The sequence below is a fragment of the Lissotriton helveticus genome, chromosome 2_2, assembly GCF_964261635.1.
Source record: "Lissotriton helveticus chromosome 2_2, aLisHel1.1, whole genome shotgun sequence".
NCBI classification, from domain to species: Eukaryota; Metazoa; Chordata; class Amphibia; order Caudata; family Salamandridae; genus Lissotriton; species Lissotriton helveticus.
In genome coordinates, this window is record NC_136060.1 from 29237239 (window position 1) to 29252702 (window position 15464).

Below are 15464 nucleotides of genomic sequence, written 5' to 3' on the forward strand. Positions count from 1 at the left end.
AAGGCCTGAATTAAACTAAAAAGGTGTACTACCAATATTGAAAGCTTGTGCTGAGAACTCTTGAACCAGGTTCCTCCAGGAGCAGGATGTGTCTACAGTCCTAACTGGTTTTAAACATTCACAATTCTCACAAGTGTCACTATGGCAGGATCCGACACTGGACAGACTCCCATGTAAGCTTTAACCACAGGATGAGCACTGTATTTTCTTCCTCAAGCATTTCAAAGAATTGGGATTAATCCTCTCCAGACTCATTTGTTTGGTAAGTGATTTACTGCAGATGAAGATGTAGTTACTATGTTTATGGCAGTCGCTATAAAACGTAATACATTGAATAGATTTTACCTTTCACATTAGCCAATTATAAATGGAGATGGTTTAACAACCCACCAGTCCTCGGTTGTAAGCATGATCATGACTGAGAATTGCAATTACATATTTCCCATTCTAAGTAAGATGCAGCATGCTTCGCACTGTCGGATGAAAAAAATATGATCTGCTGAAAGTCTTGATGCCATGCCATCAGGTCATTTAACTACCATGAGACAATGCTCTACTATTCTCTGAGGCACTGTTTTTACCTATGCTTTCTATGCCATTAAATTGAAGACTAAAAGTCTTTTGTGACCCTCATCTGAATTTCCCAAAATCGGGCTCTTTAAAATCATATTACATCAACAGTGTCCCAATTTCCTATGTGAAAGAGCAGCAATGCATTCTTAGATGTCAACTCAGAAGGTGGCACTCCGCTACGCTACATTGTTAATTCATGCTTCAATCAAAGAGCTCTCAGTATGCATTAGAAGCTCGGTGTCGGTTTAAGTGCAACATAAGCTTCCTGTGTGACCTCAGATGAGCTAACAGGCATTGAAGCTGATGTGGCTAAAGTAGTTTAAAGGTTTAAGTAGGGCTAGTAGTACGAAAAAGTAAACTAATTGTACATTATAAAGATGTGAATTATGTTGTGGGTGTGGCGATTTATTGTCAACATCATCAAAAGCCAGAGATTCAGATTCAAAGAACTTTATTCGTTAAAAACAAGTAACCATAAAAGTAAAAAACATGAAAAACAGATTACAATAATTACAGCTCTTAACACCTTGGGAGCTTCGTAAATAGACCTCCCCAGTGCTGCGCTGTCCATTATCCAGTGCTGAAATGGACGTCCAGCGGTCGCACGCAGCACTGGGGAGGTAGTGCCCGTGACGACCGTTGGCCGACGGCAGCACTTAAAGGGTTAAGGTAAGTTCAGTAAGGAGGACCAAAAAGACAGATTCTTAAGACAGAAAAAAAAAATAGACATTTAACAGATTTCTGTTACCATATATTTCTGTGATTTAAAAACACTCTTTAGGAATTTTAAAACCACAGATACAGATAAAACAGTATCCATTCTCTGGAACTCTAAGAAGGCTGGGCGACATCTGGTAAAATTCATTTCTTTTAAAAAAGGGACTATGATTTCTCTACGTAGGGCACTATAGAGTCTGCAGAAGAAAAGGATATGGATATCCGATTGCTGTGAGGTGACATCGCACGGGCAGAGGGGCAGAGTACGTGTCCATGAGTTCATTCTAGGAAAAGACACCAATCTAAAAAATATACAAAATCTAAAACGGGTTAAAAGGAAACGATCATAGTTTGTCATAGGCAGGGATAGGTATGGCTGTACAGACTTAGTCTCACATAAAATCAGGAGGTGTGACTGTACTGAGTGTTTTAGAGATTCAACTCTCCTCCTCTTATCTTCAAGGTGAACCAAGCAGAGGGCCTTCAGTGAGCTCCTTGAGATGCTATCCATTGTAGATGGATCCGAATAGTAAGAATAGCACCCAATCTCAGTCAGAAAGCACTTAACATAGCCCAGCCATTGTGATCTCTCCACATGGTCCAAGTTGAGGGTATCCTGTAATAGAGCCCGGTTCATAACACATTCGTTTGTAGTCCATACCCTGTGCCACAACAGGATGGGTTGAATTTTAATGATGTCAGTTATGTGTGGCAGGGCAAGTTCAGCGTGACAATTAAAAGTGGCAACACACTGTGGAACAGCAAGGACTTCCCTCAAGAATTTGTTTTCCACGACCTGAATTGGATCAACATTTGAGTACCCCCACAAGCCTGAGCCATACATAGCCACCGATACACATGTTGCTTTGTAGATGGTTATCATTTCTTTTATCGGCTTCCTGCCCAGTTTTCTTACAAAATTCTTTAGAGCCATGATAGTTTTCATAAATAAAAGAGTTCTCGCCTTGATTGCACTTGTCCAAGAACCTGACTCATGGAATAAAATGCCTAAATAAGAAAAAGTTGGGGTGTTGTCTAATGGAACATTATTTAAAATCATCCGATTCATCGGTTTACCTGATTTGGGACCACAGTTCATTGTAAAAGTTTTGCTACAGTTAACTAGCAAGTCTAGATTAAGCATAAAATTCTCAAAGCTTACTACTAGTTTTTGCAGAGCCCGGGGAGTGCGTGCCATAAGCACGGCATCATCCGCATACATGAGTGCAGGGATTGCCCTCCTCCCCACTCTGGGCATATCCCTGCACTCATGCAGCAGGTGATACTCAAGCCCATTAATGTAAAGTAGAAAAAGAAAAGGTGCTAAAACGCATCCTTGGCGCACTCCACGACCCACACTAAATTGTCTGGAGCATTCACCCCCCCTGCTGTAACGGACAGAAGCTGTGGCTCCACTGTACAGGTCCCTCAAGAAGGAGATGATGGTGTTGTCCACTCCCAAAGTTTTCATAACTGCCCACAGTTTGGTGTGCGACACACAGTCGAACGCTGATGAGAGGTCCACAAAGGTAAAATACAGGCGTTCCGACTTGATCCTTATATATTTGTGTTGCAGTAACATCAAGTTTAGGCCTTGCTCAATTGTGCCAATCCCTTTTTGAAAACCGAATTGCAGGTCACTCATAATTTCGTTTTCCTCCGCCCAGCTTTGGAGTCTTGCCAACACTATTCGACCCAAGATTTTTATTGAGGAATCAAGAAGGGAGATTGGCCTATAGCAGGCGCAGCTGTTTCTATCCCCCTTCTTATAAATGGGAACAATGACAGAAGTGAACCAAGACTCCTTTGGGCCCCTTGATAAGGCCGCATTAAAAAGTTGTACCAACATTGGGCCCCAGATTTCAGGGTTTTCTTTGAATATATCCGCGGGGATCCCGTCAGGACCGGCTGCCTTTCCTCCTTTAGTAGCTTTTAGGGCAAGCAGTACCTCATCAAGTGAAACAACCAGATTTGGACCTGGTTCCAAGTCCCAACTGGTCTGAGGATCACTACTGCGAGTATCATTCTGTGCATTGTAAAGGTTGGAGAAATGATCCACCCAATTGTCTTCAGTAATAGCGATCTCCATTCGCGCCGTGTGGGTTTCATAGGGGAAAGGGATGTTGATTACTTTCCAAAATGCAGCGGAGTTTTTTGTCTTTGAAGCCTCGCAGAGTGAATCAATGGCCTCCTTATTTAGCTCAGTTTTCCTTGCTGTAAGGGCCTGATTATATGCCAGCCTACATGATCTTATTTCACCTATAACCCTGGGGCTTCTGTGCACTGCATGTTTTAGGTTTTTCAGAGCCCTGGTGCATGCATTATCAAACCAGCTCTTGGGGCCCTTACCCTCTACGCTTCGACTCCACCCTTAAGCTGCTTTTTATGTTTGCAGCTATTATGCCAAAGTGCTCAATTATTTGATCACTACTAGAATTATGTCCCAGACCGATCGAAAAACTAGTAGAGCACGCCTCCCAGAGTTCCTTGAAGAAAGTTGCGGGGATTACTTTATTCCAGTTAAGTGAATAGCCATTTTGTCTCCCAAGAGCCACATCAACCGCTGCCTCAACAAGTGGCGCGGCCGTAGATGGGTCTTGGAATAGATCTGCAATCTTAAGGCATTGGGGGAGATGATCACTTATGGGCAGTGGAATGTTTGTAACCGTCGCGACTCTATGACCAAGGTTACTGGAGGCGATGATAAAGTCAATAGTTGATAAGCCTCTACCAACAAAGGTCGGGACAAAGGGTGTGGGTTTTAACGCTAATTCATTGGCAAACCCTAAGTCAAACATAAACAATAATTCGTTCAGCAAATCCCCCATTAAAGTGTGATCGAAGTGGGTCAGATTCACATCTCTCTCTGTCATTAGGCCACATAGGCCCTGACTCCCTTTGGTACAAAGCGAACAGTTAAAATCCCCCCCCCCCATAAAATTACTAGTTCTCTGTCATTTTTGTCTACCTCTAGTTGAACTTCCTCCTTGAGTTGCTTAGTCGCAACCACAATTTCATCCCTCGGGACATTATTATAAAAATTGATAATAATCACCTTTGCTCCTTTAAGATCTCTTAGAATTATTAACTGGAAGTATTTGGAGTTTAAGTGACATTGGACCGGTTTTGTTTTAAGGTGGTTAGAAACAAAAGTAGTCAGACCACCTTTTGCCCTTCCAAAATGGCCTCCAACTGCGGGGTAAAAAAGGTTCTAAAGCCATTTATATGGATTGGGACCTGGGTCCATGTTTCTTGTAGGGCCACTATATCCTTGCCTCCTATTACAGACTCCCAGGCTGGGTTGATGATTTTTTGCTTCAGCCCAGCTACATTCCAAAAGAGCAGTTCGCAGAAAGCACTCTTCGCCTGCTTGAACCAATACCTATCTTTCCCCTACTCCCAATATTAACACCTACGAAGGAAAGCACCTGATCCAGAGAAACACTGTCACAGGGTGTCAGCCCATCGAAGGCGCAGGTCTTATTTGGTATGGGAGGTTCTTGTAATGGCTCACTAGGGGCCTCTATACCATTAGGAGTGATATTAGAAGAAGAAACTCCATCCCTAGTGCACATTTCGGAAGCTGGAGAAGGGGGCTTATTCCCATCCAGGAATTCTATAGGGGACTGGGCTTGTTGTCAATCTACCCCATCCAAACCAGAGAAAATCTGGTATCGGTTTTGGATCGGTAAATTATACATGTTTGGTAGTGATTCTCTATTGTTCCTTGATCTACGTTGGAAAGGGTTGGGTTCCAGATGTGGTGGATAATGATTACTGAGAAGAGGGTGTTGGTGGAGTTGATACTCATTTCTAGGATAGTAGTCCTCCGGCCTCTGGGTGTAAAAGGAGGAACCTTGACCATTTACATAACCATAACTACCCAGTGGGGGCGGTGCTCCCTCCAACTCAGTCATGTCCCATAATCTTACATTTCCAAACCTCCGACGTTGTTGAACAGGCTTCCTAATAAGTTGCCTATCCCTGCCCCAGTTATTAAAACTTTTTGGGGGTGCATAGGGATAAAAATAGGAAAGGAGATGTGTGGAGATTGAATCACTGCTACTAGCATCGAACCAGTCCCCGATGTGCCTCACGGCCCTATAATCCTTGAAATTGATGATTATAACATCACCATTTTTGTCCTTTGGCCTAGCTCCTACCCAGTTGGCACGCCTTAGGCTTAAAATTTCACCATTTATTGAGGCAGGTAACGGTCTATTATCACGGAGCCAGAACACCACCTTGTTCCGTAACGCTCCCTGATCTTCCCATTTACCTGCGGGCAGTTCCGGTACCCCTGCCATTACAATAACATAAGGGGCTGAATCAGGGGTTAGGTCTATAATATGATTAGTTTTAGTTTTTTGAGGGGCAGTGGGGTTATTGTTACCTTTATTTGACTTAGTCGTTGCCAGGTCCTTACTGCCATCTTTAATTTGACCTCCCCCTGCCTTAGACGGTTGCTCCTTAGTTGCGGGAGCCACCGGTTGTGGTGTGGCCATCGGTGGGGTCGGGGTGATTAATGTAATCGCCGGGCTGGCCGAACTTACTCCCTCTTTCACTGGTTTCTGTTTTTGCTTAGACACCGATATTATTGGTGCTGGTGTTGTTATTACTTGCAGTGGAGGGGGACCTATTACTAGAGGTTTTACAGGTGGATTGGGTTTTAATAGCGGGTTTACCTTAGGTTTTCCTATCCCCTTTACCAGATCAGATAAGAGAAGGGAATTCTGTTCAACCTTCTTCTCAATTTGGTCTAGATGTGCACACATCGTAGAAGTCTTATCTAGAAGAGGTTGCATCACTCCCCTGATAAGATCTACAATTTTGGCCATCGTAGCTGCCTCACATCCTGGGGTTTCGCCAGATTCTAATTGGGATACAATCTCAACCTCTTTCCGTGTTTTATGTACTTGATTTCCCAATGACTTCCCCCCCCTTTTTTTATTACTTGTCATGATGAGGGGGGATGTAGGGGACATGGGGGATGGCTCAATGGGGAGTTTCGGAGAACCTGATAGCCTAACACTATCATTCCCGGTAAGTAGGTCCAATACAGATACACTAGTAGGTGTACTGGACAATGGCTGGTTGTTAGTCATGGTGGGGTCATCGGCAGCGCTTTCACCATTGGCAGCGACCCCTGTATGTGAGAAATCAATCAGAAGACAAGAATCACCAGGTCGTTTAGGCACAGTAGTATCTCCTGTCTCTCCAAATGCGGCTGATCTGTTTCCTATAAAAACTGATGAAGATACGAACTCAACCCCCCCTCCTTCTGGATTTTTATAACTATTTTTCCCTTGCTTCCCCCTGCGTCTCACTCGAGCTTTCTTAAATCTGCGTGGTGATTCCTTTACTGCGGGCTCATGTATTCCAGAAGAGCCTATACCTGTCCCCAGAAAGGCTGGGCCGTTAGAATCCTCATCATTCTGGCCCGCATGTATCATGGCAACTGCAGTAATTATCTTACGTACAGGGGCAGGGGGCTCCTCTAACAGGGGAGTCTCTATTGCAATAAGTGGTAGCTCCAGAGTGGTTGTAGAAGGGAGCTCCAGCCCCAGAGACGCCCTTCTGTTACTATTAATTTGGGCAACCTTTTTAATTAAAAAATTGTCCATGGTTACCAATTTAGAGGGCATAATGGGGTATAATTCAGAGCTTAAAAGGGGGAGCGTGATTAGTTTTTCAACAGCAGTTTCTGACTCATATATCAAAGTGCTGGCGCTGGCGGGGGACGGACATGTCAAGGGTTATGGCCCCGGCCCGGCACCCTCGGTCCCCGGAGGGCCACAGAGGGCCCACCCTTTGCCCGGGCTACGTCCCGCGCGCGTCCCGCGGTACGCGACACTGAACGTGCTGATGTAGACAGGGCTTCTAAGGGGGCGTGGCACTGGGAGGGGGCGCGGCTCACCCGGGAAGAGGACACAGCTGTGGTTGTTGAAGGCTGGTCCTCGCAGTCCCGGGGCCGCGCCTCTCACCTCCTCTGCGGCCTCACGCCTGACCCTCCTCACGCTGGCAAAGTGGTCTGGAACAAATGCAGGCTACTCCTGCAGCGCGGTCAAACGATTAGGCAAAGTGACTCCTCTCACGAGCGGCTCCCGCGGAGCGGGGGCCGCGAGGAGTAAAGAGCGCTCAGATGGGGGCGGGCACTGGGAGGGGGCGCGGCTCACCCGGGAAGAGGACACAGCTGTGGTTGTTGAAGGCTGGTCCTCGCAGTCCCGGGGCCGCGCCTCTCACCTCCTCTGCGGCCTCACGCCTGACCCTCCTCACGCTGGCAAAGTGGTCTGGAACAAATGCAGGCTACTCCTGTAGCGCGGTCAAACGATTAGGCAAAGTGACTCCTCTCACGAGCGGCTCCCGCGGAGCGGGGGCCGCGAGGAGTAAAGAGCGCTCAGATGGGGGCGGGCACTGGGAGGGGGCGCGGCTCACCCGGGAAGAGGACACAGCTGTGGTTGTTGAAGGCTGGTCCTCGCAGTCCCGGGGCCGCGCCTCTCACCTCCTCTGCGGCCTCACGCCTGACCCTCCTCACGCTGGCAAAGTGGTCTGGAACAGATGCAGGCTACTCCTGTAGCGCGGTCAAACGATTAGGCAAAGTGACTCCTCTCAAGAGCCAGAGACGATCCATTGGAATGATACCTAAAAAGCATTAGTACAGACGCGTTTCCAATGCCAACCAATACATTATGTAACAACACAATGCATTTGAATCTAGAAACGGTTCTTGCTGTAAAACTGCATCCTTCAATGTCGGACAGGTTTGGGATTCTGTTCCAATAGAAGGCCCTGATGGTAAAGTCCTCAATTTAGGAGACATTAGTTTAGACTCTACTTCAGGTGAGACAGAGACTTGAGAGGAAATATGGATTTTCCGATAATATTGTATTCCTCATCACCCGCTCCCACAGAAGAAACACTGCACATATTCTTATTGCTCAACTACCTCATTGTTTCTTTCAGCCTAGCAATCTGCTTACACTTCAAATTGTTCCCCTGAAGATTTATTAGCACAGGGACAGTGACCCTGAAATAACATTTATAAAACCTAGTGTTTGACTGCATTGCGGAGACTAGATTTAACAGCCAATAGCAGTTCAGCTCACAAATCAAAATACAGCTAATCCCTTGACAGATCATAAAGAAGAACTTACGCGGGGTTCCCTTAGAAATCAGAGGATAGCACAGATGTTACAAAGATAAAGGAAGTCGAGTCAAAGTACTTAATTGTTGTTTGAAAGTAAATATGTGAGACTTTAAAAGTGGCGAGTGTAGGAGGAGTGGGGCGAATATACATCCATACACTTTCTTGCAAAAGGTCATAAGCATTTGCTATTGATCCACAGATACCTTGTATCTGGAGCTAAAAAGGCAGAAAAAATTATAACCCGAGACAAGCCTCCAAAGTTTTTTGGAGCTACTTTTCGGAATCTATGGCAGTCAGCGGTTACTAGGCTGTGCGTGTTTGTTTGATGATTGCTGGCGTCTTAGAGTCAACAATACAACAGTCGAACTAAACTGACAAGTTACTACCTTTAGCCATTTGATTCTTCAGGCGTGGAGTAGCCTTGTTAGTAGGCTTGTTTTTAAATATGGCCTACATTAGAATATCAGATACCACATGACACGGTAAATACTACACCATGTACTTCATGTCTAGCCAGTGCTACAGCTTCTTAGATGAGCAGGACTTGTATTATCAAACAAAAATGAGACTTAAAATATGAAAAACAAGAAGACAGAAAGGCGCTAGCATTTTAATATAGGGTCCCAGATGCTTTCATAGTATTTATGTGCTTGTCTGTAAAGAAATATTGGACCCTAGAGCCAATGTAATACTATGGGACAGTGTTCACTATTTACTGGGAATATTTGTAAACAGAGTTCAGTCTATAAGAAAAAGGTGCCGGATAAGAAAAGGCAATGCATCACAGTTCTACAGTATTCATTTGGCCTGCTATTTAAATGTCTTTTGTTGCAAAGTGGACACATCAGTTGCCACTCAGAGGCTAAATATTGAGTAAAATGGTTGCATAATATCTCATCATAAAACCCACCAGTCAAAAAACAAGGATCTCTTTGCCTAGTTAAATGGAGCTATCGGTGAACTGGTGTTTTTGGGTCCCATTGAGACACAAGTCAAATAGTCTCTTTAAAGCCAGCCTATTTTCAAGCTCTGAACAATGATTAACCAGGGCAGAGCAAGCAGAGGGCCAGCACCCATAGAGAAGTTCCTTATCCAATCTTAAGATGTCCTTATCTCGAAAATGGCTTGTCATCGTTTAACTTTTCCAATGGCAAGGCACCGACTGGAGTTGGAGCACCCACTAAACACAGAGGCTCAACCATTTCCAACTCAGAGCTGGAACTTCAACGTATGGTCTAACTGTGACTTAAAACTGCGATATCTTAGGAACTTAAATGAGTTGTTCAAATATTCTGATAACCACCCAATTATAACTAAACACAACCTCAGTGGCACAGGTGAGGATGAAAGATCACTGTGTCTCTCTGGACTTATTCAGATTGGCCGCAACATTCTCCACAGCAGAGGACTTATTCACAGCAGCAAAGGAGGACCGGTACCTACCAATGCTCTGCTCCTGGCAAATGTCTGCCCTTACACTGATGTGAAGGGTTTCCTCAAAGTCCATATGAAGTAGGAGTTATGGTTAAAAAGTACAAGTACACATTCTATTCTGCAGGCACAGCCAGGAAGCAACAGCCTACATAAGTGAAAACTTGAAGAGGAAGAGTATCTTTTTTTCTGTGTTCTTGTCCAGTCATGCTTTCCAAAATGGGTGTCATAGACCCCACCACTCAAAACTAGTTACAGTCAGGATGTGTATCTGGGCAGGACTGATGAATCAAGAGAGACCAAACTGACGGGTGATAGGCGGCAATACAGAAAATATGGGAAGACATGAATTTCAGTGAGGTAGCGATCATGGAACTCAAATTTGAAGTAATAAGAATTCCTCACCTCTGCCCACCAAGTAACTCTGCTCAAGGGCTAAGGAGGGGGAGGGAAATTAAGAAAGGTGTGAACAAGGAGGCCTTTATGCTTTTGTTCGCAAGAAGATCTCAGAGGCGGCCAGTGAATGAAACAAAGAGGATTAAATCCATCATACACTGCACACACTTATATCAAGAGGAACCCCACATCAATGTAGCAATGACAGAAATCTGCTATTTGAATGAGTGCTCATACAACAAGAGTCTGCACTTGTGTGTGAGGATGAAGGGGTAGGCTGACCTTGTTTGATCGTCCTACAACATTATAAGAGTCAGGAATTCTACTGTTAAGAAAACTTGTGTTTTATTAAATATTTGACAAAAAACAGGTGTCCCAGTAAACAAAATCTGCTATGCAAAAGCGAATAAGTGTAGGAAACCTCAGCGTGTTAAATGCTTACTAGAAGATTCATTAGATGAAAAAGGAGCACAGCTACACTGTGGTTCCTCTTGCTAAATCTTATGATTCATTGTCAATAAAGGGATTTTCCTCCACCATACACAGCCCCTTACTGCCTCATAGGACTATCAGCCAGATTCCTCATCGGCATGTTTTGCGAGTCTGTAATAGCGAATAATAAGGAATCGCTATTACAGACTCGCAAAACGGGATTCATGTAGGAATCGCAATATTTATTGCGAATCCTACAGCGTCCTTATTTGCGATTAGCTAATTGCTAATCGCAAATAAGGAATAACCCCCCATTCATTCCTATGGGCGATTTCAAGGGCGCAGGGGTGTTCAATGGACACCCTGGTGCACCCCTGAAATGACATTGGATGCTGGTGTTACGCACACACACATGTCCTTAGGACATGTGTGTGTGTAACATACAACTTAGAAAAATGCACTTAAGTGCATTTTTCTAAGTTTCCGCTATTTACCACGAGGTTTCACTTCGCGGTAAATAGCGGCCCAAATTTGCGAATTCGCAATTTTTAAATGTTTCATGAATTGCATTTAAGGAATCTCAAATAGAGATTCCTTAAATGCAATTCCTCGCAAATTTGCAAATTCTATAATTGCGATTTTTGCATTTGGGATGATGAATCCCAAATGCAAAAATTGCGCTCGCAAAGGGTCAGATTCTCAGAATCTGGCCCTTTGCGAGCCGATTTCACTTTGATGAATCTAGCTGAAAATTCTGTGTCAACATAGGTGCTGTCAAGTCCTTCATAGGCAAAGGACAGCCAGCAGAAAAAACAATCTTGTAAACACGTTTTCCTAAATAGACCACTTGCATCGAGGTCAAAGAACTGAAACACATATCCAAGACTTGAGGATAGGCCAGAACCAGGGTTGTGGTGTACTGGATGGACCTTTACAGAGGACGTTTAGTGAGCCGGAGAGGTGTGGCACAGAGGCCAGAGCAGCTAATTCCGAAGCACGGGGCTGACGGCTCAGCATCGTGTGACTCTTGGCAATAGCTCACTTACTCTCCCGGACAGCCCCCAGCGCCTTGAAACCTCAAGGGTTGATATTATTATCACCTCCTAACCAGGAGTACAGGTAAAATGGGTTTCACCACTGTTGTTGATTTACTGCAAGTCACGAAAAAGGCTGTTAAAAAGGTGCAGTAGTCAACCCCATTAAGGCTAGAGGTAGGCATTGAAAGCTTGGCTCACAGATTGTCGTACTGCACTGCAGGGAAGATTAGGGAAGAAAAGGGATGAAGCAAGGTGGTAGTGCCAACTCTTTTTCATGTCATACAGAGAGGACTTGTGATCCAACAGATTCCTCTGCATCATTCATCTTCTGTATCAGGGCTCAAGCCTCACCTTAAAAACTCATACAAAAAACTGCAATTTAGACCAACCGCATTATCAAAGTTATAAGGAAAATATTAACTGATAAAAACACAAACTAATGCAGACGAAAAACCATGATAAAACCTGGGTTGGAAGAAAAAAAATGACGGGTCAAAATTCAGTTCATTCAGGTGCCATATATGACAGCTCTAAAAGTAAACTGGCTAGAAATTCAAACTCTACCAATTAAATTAGATTTTGATACCCACATAGGGTTGCTGTGTTGTTTTAATTGACAATAACTCACACAGAATACAGTCGAAGTAATCTGAGTACTTGAATGTAACAATACCAGAAGGCCTCTGAAGGCATTTTGGATCAGAAGCAGGTATCATTTAGTGCTGTATTTTCTTTACCTGTATGAAGAAGAGCTTGGGCTTCCCGACCAGGCTTCTGCACTTGTCTCCCCTAAACAGCGTGGTTACATTTTTTAGTGGCATACAATTATCTGTTCCAAATATTGTACCATCTTCGCCGTGACTCAACAGTATACAAACAAAACAACTTCTTCTGCTGTGGTCCTGTTGAGAGACTTAACAAAAAACACCAGCATTGTGTTATCGTTTTGCAGAATAGATCTGTTAAAATCAACACATGGGATGTTAAACGCATCACTGAACAGTATATACACAGCTATCTGTTGGCTTACTTGAGCTTTTCTTAAATTTACTTCAATTTCTTTTAAAACTGCACTGCTTTACAAATCACAAGAAAATCTCTGACTCCCAGCAACCACTGATGAACAAGTATATCTACTTTTTCAATATATTGTTACTGGACCCTTGTGAAGAAAAGATATCTATAATGAAAACATTTATCCATAATGAATAACAGTGGCCCATTTGGAAAGTTAAATTCTGTTAAATGCATCGCAAGAGTCTGCACCATTTTTTAAACATCTTTATTGAGTTTTGCAATATAAACAACAATAATGTGCTACATCTTACTGCCTATTATTTCAGTATGTATCAAATAGGTCGAAGCAGGGAGGCAGATATACATTTGGCATTTAGCTATGCAATACTGTCATGAGTACTTTCAACGGAAGAACATTGGTTTGTTGTGGCAAGCGTTGTGGTGTAACGGGGGATAAACAAGTAAGGTGTTGGTAAGGGGGTAGAGAGCGGGCTGGTTCCAGTGACAGAGCGTATATAGGTATGTGGACTGCTAGGCAGGGAACCTGCAGGCGAGTCTCCGGACAAGCTGGAGATGTGAGTATTGGGGGAGGGACATGCTGAAAGCATGCGTTAACGTGTATGACCTCATTAAGAATGTGTGTACTATGAGTGTGGAAGGGTCATGGTGCTTCATGGTGGGGGGTTGTCGTTGCCCGCCTTCTGTAGGAAGTGTGCAAGAAGGGCAGCCCACTGTGGGGGTTAAGGGTTCTCTGCGTAACTGACGTAGTACCTCCTTGTATCAGAGGGCATCTTCCTCTGCTGCACCCCACTTACACACAGCCCTCTCCGTGGCTCTACTGGAGGAGCCGAAGGAGAGCACCAATGTAGTGTGAGCGCGCGCTTGGCTAACAGCAGTACCAGGTCCGCAAAGCGGGCCCGTGTTTTAAGTCACTTCTTGCACTTTAAGATGTGACGGGAGCATGCTTCCCATGTGTGAGTCTGATAGCGATGTGACCTCGTGCAGTGTGAATGGAGGGTCGGTACTCCATGTAGGACAGGACACGACCACAGCTGAGTGCACCGCAGGTCCCCCCTTCGAAAGGTCCCAGAGGGAATGGCATGATGACTGAGCCGGTGTAGGAGGAACTGCCCAAGAGGGAGACCATGCTCCTTGGCCAGTTGGGCAAAGGGGAGAGGATAGCCCCAGCAAATAAGTTGCACGTCGTGAGCCCCGAGTGATCAGTCCAGACCCCCAGCTCTCTGGGGGTGTAGAACCCTGAATTGCGGGGAAGGCCCGCAAAGTGCAGATTTGGTGCATACAGTGGGATCGTCCAAGACAGTCGATGGATTCTAGTCATGCATGACTTCGCTACTGTTACTTGGAGTGACCAGGTAATTGGGTGTTATTAAGCCTTTGGTAAGAATAGGCATCGGATGGATGGAATGGGGAGAAGTCCAGACCTAGTACTGGTTTTGTCCAGGTAGCACCCAGCCGTCTAATGGGACAACCATTGCAGCTGTGCTGCGAGGAAATATGCCTCAAAGCATGGGGCCCTTAAGCATCCCTGTGTTAGTGGCAGTTGCAGCTTAGTGAGAGCGACACGTCTACGCCTGGAACCCCACACAAGTGTGCATAACAGCGAATCTAGTTCCCTGGACAAGGAGTGCGGTGGTATAACCAGAAGATTTGCGAAATAGTATAAAAGGTGAGGCAGGATGACCATCTTTGACAAACCAATCCTTCCTATAGGGGCTGAGGGAGGGATCACCAGAATTATACCAGAGTTCACTTTATAGTCCGAATTGGCGCGAGGTAGGTCGTAATGTCTAGGATATATAGCCGTACATCATTCGCATATAAGGATACTGCATGTGTCTTACCCATGAGTGGGATGGCCCACTCGCGACCCTCTCTGCGCAGTCACACCGCGAAGGGCTTCATGTGCAGCATGGGGGAGTGTGGGTAACACAGTCTCCCCGACGCTAACCACCTGAAGTGCATCCTGATCAACACCCGCTCGGTCCACAGACACGCTACGGAACTCTGGGACCTACTCGACACCGCTTCACCTGACATCGCTTTCCTTCCAGAAACATGGATGAACACATCATCAGCACCCGACATCGCCATAGCCATACCGGACGGCTACAAGATTACCCGTAAAGACCGCACCAACCAAACAGGAGGAGGCATCGCCATCGTCCATAAGAACACCATCAAAGTCTCGACCAGCACCGATGATAATCTTACATCCGCAGAACATCTCCACTTTCAAATCCACACAGACCCCAGGACCACACTTAGAGGCACCCTCATCTACAGGCCCCCAGGCACCCGCACTCAATTCAGCGATGACATCACGGACTTCGTCAGCCCACATGCCCTCGCATCCGATAACTACATTCTTTTAGGCGACTTCAACTACCACCTTGAAAACAAACACGACAGCAACACCACCTCCCTTCTGGACAACTTGGCCAATCTCGGACTCAAACAACTCGTTGACGCCCCCACCCACGCAGCCGGACACACGCTAGACCCTATCTTCACCTCCAGCAAGCACATCTCCTTCAATCACACCACAGCCCTCCACTGGACGGACCACAGCTGTGTTAACTTCAGCTACAAAACCACCCTAAACCACAACCGCCCACAACCCATTCCTCGGAGAAACTGGAATAAAATCACCCACGACCAACTCCTCACATCACTCAATCAAAACCCTCCCACCC

The 15464-nt window shown here is 45.2% G+C and overlaps 1 protein-coding gene across 3 annotated transcripts in view; it reads right to left on the reverse strand.

Annotated features, from left to right (window-relative positions):
- Nucleotides 1-15464, reverse strand: part of CASP3 (caspase 3) — a 350335-nt gene that overhangs the window by 80024 nt on the left and 254847 nt on the right. For all 3 annotated transcript variants that reach the window (XM_078678016.1, XM_078678014.1, XM_078678015.1), the window contains exon 5: nucleotides 12471-12646. In XM_078678016.1, the coding sequence (XP_078534142.1) occupies nucleotides 12471-12646 (176 nt within the window). The remainder of the gene's footprint in view (nucleotides 1-12470; nucleotides 12647-15464) is intronic.